Source organism: Ambystoma mexicanum, chromosome 12 (genome assembly GCF_040938575.1).
Source record: "Ambystoma mexicanum isolate Mex_15411 chromosome 12, UKY_AmexF1_1, whole genome shotgun sequence".
NCBI classification, from domain to species: domain Eukaryota; kingdom Metazoa; phylum Chordata; class Amphibia; order Caudata; family Ambystomatidae; genus Ambystoma; species Ambystoma mexicanum.
In genome coordinates, this window is record NC_090936.1 from 543,263,790 (window position 1) to 543,272,225 (window position 8,436).

An 8,436-nucleotide genomic window follows, 5' to 3' on the forward strand; every position below is an offset into this window, starting at 1 on the left:
GGGCTGATTTTTGGCGGTCTGCAAGAAGTAAAAATATCCCATCCCTCGCTGGCGGGTGTGTTTGAAATCGGACCTCCCAATTCCCCCCTTCCTCAGCTTTTGCCATCTGTCTCCACACCCAAGCATACCCCTACCCCATAAATACACAAACATGCAATACACACACATATAAACACGCAGTCACACACACATAAACACTTATTTGTTCTCCCACAATGGCTCTTCCTGGTGCTAACGTGCCTGTAAGGCCCTGCTCGCACTCGTGTGCAGGAGGGGCATGACAGTTTTATTTAGAAAGACCCCTCTGTGCGGTCACAGAGCAGTCTTTCTAAATCAGTCTTTTTTTTATTCGATGAATAGAAAAATACTTTTTCACTTTTTACTGACTGGATACCTTGAAGAAATCCTAAGATGGATAACCAATAGCTTCCTCTGTCTAAACAGATTAATTAAGAGGTACAATCACACTGTGCTAATATCCAAAAAGTGTTGTTTTAATGCTTGATTGTATAATTTGAGTTGATTTTGAGACAAGCCGACATGTGTTTTGAGCGTTGCTCTTCTTCAATGCTGGGTAGTTATACAAAATACAACATTGGTATGATTCCAATTAATAACACAGTAAATAATTGATATTTTGAAATCTGTTTAAACAGCACACAGATTGTGACCTTTGGTCCACACTAATTCAAAAGCTTCCCAAACACGTCCCCCTTCTATGGGAAACCCTCAAAAATAGGCAAAACCATCAGGAAACTTGAGTGTAAAATAGTTAATTACCGTTTGTAAAATAATGGAAGAATCCTCCTGTTCTTAGACTACCCTCCCAAGAGTAAACTAATCCAATCACTTGTCCAGTATTGACTGGATTAGTGCAGTTTACATGGGGAAGGTCCCAAACACCCCCCTCCCGCACCGTTAGCCAGAATTCTCAGATGGCTACCATTGATACGAAGAGTTACATCTAAAACAGGGTGAGTTAGCAACCAAGAATTTGAAATGGTACTCTTCGACTATAAGCTTGGGGTCAGCCAATAAAGGCCTATTTTCATATCCAAATACAAATACATTTGAAGAGGCAGGATCAGTTTGGGAGTGACGGGCAATCAGCTTCTTCAAACAATCTGCCACCACATACATGGCTTCAGGGAAACCACCATCTCTTCTGGAGACTTGTTAAATATCTTATGTCCCAGAGGCCTACAACACCCCTCTTAACATCCTCACGTCAAACCTGACCTGGATGTACAGGTTAAAACCACAATTGTTTGGGAAGAAACAAACCATGCCTTGTATCATCTTAGCCAGTAGGCCCAATAACCCCTCCAAGATCTCCTTGGACATAAACCATGTTCACTAAATAACATATACTGTGATCTTCCTATTTGAACACCTACACTTTTACTCTCATTCACAGACTAATCTCTTGTGGAAGGCAACCTCTACGAATGTGTTGTATCCAATCTCAACAAACCAGGGTCGCAATATTTGGAACACACACTGTTGGCTATTTCTAGATCCTGACCATCTGTGCCAATGAGAAGGCAAATGAGGGGCACGTTGCTTCTTTCAGAAACCTAAAAGCATTTGTTTGGCAGGGGCGCTAAGGACTATGCCCTCCAAGATGGTATGAAATGTATTGTTACCTGACCCTTTCCCCATCCATGTCTCCGAACACCCTCATCTTTTTTCCTCCTTAGCTCTTCACAGTGGATTTTGCTTCAAGCCTATGGTATACAAAACACCAAATAAATCAAATAAACACATAAATATTGCAATTGTCTGAGCTGTTCAATAATAATCATTCATATATGGAATTTAATCAATCGCTTTGGGTTGGGTATCGATTTTGGTTACTTTTAATCTAACGCATACACCCGTAGGCAGAAGAAGTCTTCCCTGAGCATAATTTAAGCCCTCAAGGGTTGCATTCTGAGGAACACCCGAGTCACGGTAAGCATTGTTACATTATATTAATGAGCACGTGCACATGCTTTAAGTATTTATAGTCCTATCTCAATGCACCAGGGTCATAATATTTGGAACACACACTGTTGGCTATCTCTAGATCCTGACCATCTCTGCCAATGAGAATACAACTGAGGGGCACCTTTCTTCTTCCACAAACCTAAAAGCATTTGTGTGGCATGGGTGCTTAGGACTATAGCCTCCAGGATGGTATAAAATGTGTTGTTACCTCGCCTTTTTCCCATTCATGTCTCTGCCCCCGCATCCTTGTTCTTCATTAGCGCTTCACAGTGAATTTTCCTTCAAGACTATGGTATACAAAGCACCAAATAAATCAAATAAACACATTCATATTTCAATTGTATGAGCTGTTCAATAATTGTTTTATGTTTTTATTTACAAGTTTATAATCACCGAAGTGATTTTTACAAGTGTCTAGCAGTAGTGTTTCGAAAAAAAGAAGAATCAAAGAGTAGAAGTTTTGGAAGAAAAATACTTTTTACAGAGATGTACAATAATAATTATTCATAGATGGAATTCAATCAATTTCTTTAGTTTGGTTATCAATTCTGGTTTATCCTATTAATTGTTGTGTATAGCCACTTAATAATAATATGGGGAATAGAGTGCTGGCTATAAGAGCCCCTGTGACTGATGCGGTGGGTGTTAGATTTAAGTAGTTTAAATGGAATTTGCCAATGGGTGTTGAAAATGTCCCTTATGAGGATACAATGAGGGTGAAATCCGTAAGAGAAAACCTAAATGTGATGTGTCAGTCTGTACATGGTTAAAAAGGAACTATGAGAGTATTTGGGAGGCCACAGACAAGGAAGTGGAGCGGGGTGTACTGTGCAATCTTTTCTTTACAGTGTGGGAGTTGCGAGGGAAGAGGAACCCAATTATGTTATCTAGGGTAAAATGCCCTGACAGCAATCTTGAAACAATTTATCGAATGCCATCATGAATTATTATGACTCAACACTTTAAAATGTTTAATTAAACATATTGTGACTAATGGAAACATGTTATAATATTTCAAAACTAAACGTATCATTGTTCACAGATGTATATCACCAGATTGAAGGCATGGTCAATACCCTATAAAAGGCACAGTTTTATAGGAGTTATTAGGAGAGCCTCACTCAGAGCTGACAGGGGAAGTGAAAAGGAGGAGCTGAAGAAGGAGTTGGCGAAAGTGCTGGAGAAGGATCTAGAGCTAAAAGCATAAAGCAGTTGTGGTGACGCAGGAGGCTGGGATAACCAGGAAGCATAGAATGTCAGGGTAAGGAATGCAGGAGATACCCAAGAGTATGGGAAGACATCTAGCAGGAGGTCTTGGAGAAAGTAGGCCCAGCGGCGGTCTTGGAGACAGTATACCCAGGAGGTTGGTGAAGGAATGGTTCAAGAGGTTGCGGTGAAGACATAGCAGAATGTGGGAGGCTATGGGACCCCAACATTTAGGGAATGGGTTGCCCAGATGAAATGGTAGAAAAAGACCCATAGGTTTGGGTAGAGGAAGGCCAAGAGAATTGGAAAGGGAGGAGCAAAGATGGATGGTGAGCGAACATCAAAGAAGACAGGCTGGAGAGTGACTAATAGCTGACTAATCGGTCTTGGAGAAGAGAATGCAAGGAGGGCAGATGGAGAGTGTGACATTATGTGATCTATGAGTCCATACTACCTTACTTTTTTTAATATTCTTAATACAAAATGACACTGGTAATTCTGTCTCAGAAATTGAGGTCTGCTAATCAGACCTTACTTTCATAGTGCTCAAAAAGCAAAGGCTTAAAGGTGTAGTGCAAACATATATCTCTGCTGGGATTGTCTTCTACTCACACCCCCAAAAGCTGACTTGCAGTTTAATAACATGGCAGTTACAGAGTTACATGTGAAGTCACAGGTAAGACCTGCTGGATGCGACAGGCTGCCTTTAACCATGGGTAACCCTGCTTCAAATTCTATATAATTGTGTATCCCCAAGGACTGGTGGAATATTAATCAAGAAATGTAAACCACATCTGGTCTGGTATGCTGTTTGATGGGAATACACAATTATACTATATATAAAACCGTACTGGGAGTATAAATCAGGATGCCCTTTTCTTGGGAACAAGACAATGCCAAGCAACACAGGTTCAATACCTGGTACCGGGCTTAGAAACAGGAGTCTGGCATGAAGCACGGTATAAATAAACAATTTAATGTAATACTGGCCAAGCTCCTTTCGCATCATTTTATTGTAAACCTGGTTTCCAGTGACTCATTCAAATGTCATAGTTTTATGGGTGTAAGGATGGAACTGGGGTACATCCCCGAAAGAAACCATTTGGGTACAGCCCTAGAAACTCCGCTTTGTTTTCACAAGTGGGTTAGTTCGAATTCCTGGAACCTTCCAGCATAATTGTGAGGTCACACTAGGATGGTACTTACTAGAGACTCTTTCATATAGGCAGACAGTGGAGAGGGAGGAGTTAGCATAATCAAGAAGTGTATTTTCAGAGAGGAGACAGATTCTACCATGTTGGGGTTTCTTAGGACACTCACATTTTCTGTGCCCCTTCCCCACTTCCTGCAGGCAAACAACTCTGGGACTGGCATCATAAAATAAAGACTCTTGCCACAGAAGCCAGTGTTGGATCCTAAACTAAAGCTTGACGTGGACCGATCTGTTCTTGCAAATTGAGTACAAAAGTGGGAGAGACCCATCATTAATTTAGGTCATCTTTGAAATACCCTTGAATCATCATTGGAAATCAGAAAAATGTTTCTCCTGGAACATTATTAGGCTAAAGTCTACCCACGTTCCTCTGACATAGAGGTGAACATAAAGACCACGAGGAGAGTGGGAGATCCTACCCTCACCCATGCCAAAGGATCATTTGATGTTAACTATATTATGGACAATTCCTGACTGCTGCCTGGACACTGGTAACTCACTGGAGGTGACAGACCCTGCAAGTACTCTCTGGAAACCTTGCAAGCTGGAAAGGGCAGACAAGCAACTCACTTTACCCTTGGAGACGCTGAACAAAGCCCCCACTAACCCCATAACCAAGGAGTGCTCTGTGACTTCTGTTATTGCTTGGAAGTTATTTTCAATTCTTTTGAGTCATTTTCAGCCGGTGAGCACTGATTCCACTTACTTCAACACTGACTTGAAATGATTGGTGCACTGACTGGACCCATCACTATGCCAATTCTACCCACTGGTAATACCTAGCTGACCCATGTCAATGCTAAATTGACCCACTTGGAGCACTGATTTCATTCATTATAATGCCACCTCATCCGACTGGGAGCATTTACTTGACCCATCTCAAGGCTGATTCAAACCCTTTGGGATCCCCTTGGGACTAGCAACTCAACACATCTTGATACCAACTTGACCAACTGGAAATCCCAACTCAACCTGCGTAGCTGCTGCCTTGAACCACTTCATATAGCCAAGAAACCTGACACTGTTGAGCAACTCAAGATGATGAAGAAGCGGCTGATAGTGGTTCTGTTCCCTTGACTGAGTTTTAAGAGCCCTTGAGACATTTTATTCCCCACTCCTAACATTTTGAAGAGATATACTTTGAACTGGACATAGCTGCAGAGAATATTTCCTGTCAACCCCTGTCTTCAGACACAGCGTGTCCTTTTCCACCATTAAGAGGGCATATTCTGTGTTTTCTCTTACAGGGAGGTTTAGTTTTAGTTTAATTAAAGAATCCAATTTTTCTAGAATCGTGGTTTGAACATTCTGTTATTTTGGTGCCACAGAACTGTTGTTTATTATGCATATTTCCTAGTTCACATCCTTCCTGAACAGCACAGCCTGCCCTTGTCCCACATTACTACAGGTGGTGAATGAGGTATACCTTTTGATTTGCACCTGTTTCACCTCTATGCATGGGAACAAAAATGGAAGGCTCAGCAAGGACAGATTAGAAACGAGCAAGGCCCTGGAAGGATGAACAGCTTGATGTGGAGTTTTCACATAGTAAGGTGAGGTTGAGCAGGGAGTAAAAAGAGATTGGGAAAAGGAACTCTGCATTTAATGAGGCATTACTGATCAATGTGGCTTATTGGGAACCCAACAGAGGGGAAGAGAAGGTGATAGGGAGAACACAAAGAGTAGGGTGTCTGGAGTCAGTGGTGACTGGTGATTGGCATGAGTCAATGAGGTTTGAATCTGGTTATGGCAATAGGTTGGAGAGCAGTTAGGAGACATAGGGGGAGAAGGAGGACGTGATAGGAGTAGAAAAAGAGGTGAGTGGAGATACAATCATGTAATGGAGTGTCAGTGACAAGTGAAAGATGGGCACTAGAGAGCCAGAGACCCAAGGTCTAAGGAAGGAAATTATAAAAGCCCAGAAGAATCCACAGACAGTATAATTTCTCTTCCTGGCTTCCGTTGCCCCCTGGCATCGGTCAGATCACTTCAAAACCCCCCACTGAGCAACCAACAGGCTCTGACACAGTCCTGAGACCCTGGAAGAGGAGGCCACCCACCCGTCCTATAGTAGAAGAAAACAATCACCATAGACATTACAAACACTAGAGACTGTGACTTTGTTGAGACCAAAGCGAGAGAAACCAAACCCAAAGTCACCAAAAGTGGAGTCATGACAGGCATTTTTATTTTTGTATTCTTTTTTTGGTTTCAATTAAACTGTACATTCCGTATACCATTTTTGACATTGCATTACGCTGAGAAAAGAAACAAGACCAGTATTGACAAGAATGGAGAGAACTTTTCTTTGGACACTATTTTACTGCCCCAAGAGATACATCCAGTGTTGATCACATCTTTGCAAAGAACCATCCTGAAAAATGTAGTTTTCTACAATCCTTACAAGTCTGTGAAGCTCACCCTTGTGTCTTGCTTTTAAGTATCAGTCAATGTCAAATGACACATATGAATGTCAATGATGGTGGTATTAACATCAATTAACATTGCCAAATGTATTTCTGAATCAAACCTTTCTCGCACATTTTTACATTGTGACTTTTAAGCTGAAGACACTTAGTTAAGAGCACACTGAACTATGCCACCATGTTTATAAACACCAAATCAGGTGTTACTCTATCACATTATCCGAAAATCACTATGGCCTTAAATTCATAGGCAATGAGGGTTATGTCACCTACAAGCAGCCAAAGGACCAAACTCAATGTGAAAAGTGAACCCTTTCTAACATCTGATTCTATGTTTGCTTTCTCAATGAAAAATTCTAATTGCCCATACATTTCTGATATACTGAATGAAATTCATGATGTCATGTATTTTGTGTGCCCCCAAGCTCATTTGCACTCTGCAGAAATGAAAGAAGACAATCAGACCTCTGTGACAGAATTCTTCCTCCTTGGCCTAACGGATGATGCAAGACTGAAGATCCCACTCTTCTTGCTCTTTCTTTTGATGTTCATTGTCACTCTGGTGGGCAACCTTGGAATGATGACACTGATCAAGATCTCGCCTCGTCTTCAAACGCCAATGTACTTCCTCCTAAGTAATTTGTCCTTTGTTGACCTGTGTCACTCTTCCAATATCATGAACACACTTCTTACCAACTTCCTCTTCGAAAGAAAGTCAATTTCGCTTGCAGAGTGTGAAATACAGCTCTTTTTATTTTTTTGCATGGGAAGTGTGGATATTTTTCTCCTTGTGGCCATGGCTTATGACCCGTACATTGCTATCTGCAAGCCACTGCTTTATACAGTCATTATGACTAAACAATCTTGCATTTCCCTTGTATTTGGAACATACTTAATTGCATTCTTAAATGCTATGACACACATCATGTTTATCTTCAGGTTGTCTTTCTGTGGTCCAAACAAAATCACACATTTCTACTGTGACATTCTTCCACTTTTAAGGCTCTCATGTTCTGATACCTCCATTAATGAGGCAATTCTGTTTTTCGTATCTGGTAGCCTCTTGCTAGCATCCCTTGTTATGATTCTCATCTCATATACCTACATTATTTCAACCATCCTAATGATTCGTTCCACCGATGGGAGACAGAGAGCCTTCTCAACCTGTTCCTCACACTTCTCCTGTGTCCTTTTGTTCTTTGGGACACTCATATTCACCTACCTACGTCCTAGCTCCAACACATCCTTGCCCCAAGAGAGAGTGGCTTCAGTGTTTTACACTGTTGTAATTCCAATGTTAAATCCCATTATCTACAGCTTTAGGAACAAGGAGGTCAAACTAGCACTGAATAAAACCATAGGAAGGGCATTTTGCAAATAACAGATACATAGCACTCTAGTGGCAAACCAGCTGTCCTTCAACTACACATTCCTAATGCTGACCTCTGCAAAGGATAAGGCGAATTAGGGATTCCGTGCATATTCAATTATCCAAGTCCATCTAAACTTGTTATTATTTAAAACCAACATTTCAGGGCATTTTCAAGTACAGTCTTAAATAGAGCGCCTTACCAACATCCTCGTCAACTTCCACTGGGCACC

General features: G+C 41.3%; 1 protein-coding gene across 1 annotated transcript; it reads left to right on the forward strand.

The window, feature by feature from the left end:
• Positions 1-7,279: 7,279 nt before the first annotated feature.
• On the forward strand, positions 7,280-8,215 carry LOC138514551 (olfactory receptor 5G3-like). The gene has a single exon (XM_069630014.1). The coding sequence runs from the start codon at positions 7,280-7,282 to the stop codon at positions 8,213-8,215; it is 936 nt and encodes a 311-aa protein (XP_069486115.1).
• The last annotated feature ends 221 nt before the right edge of the window (positions 8,216-8,436 follow it).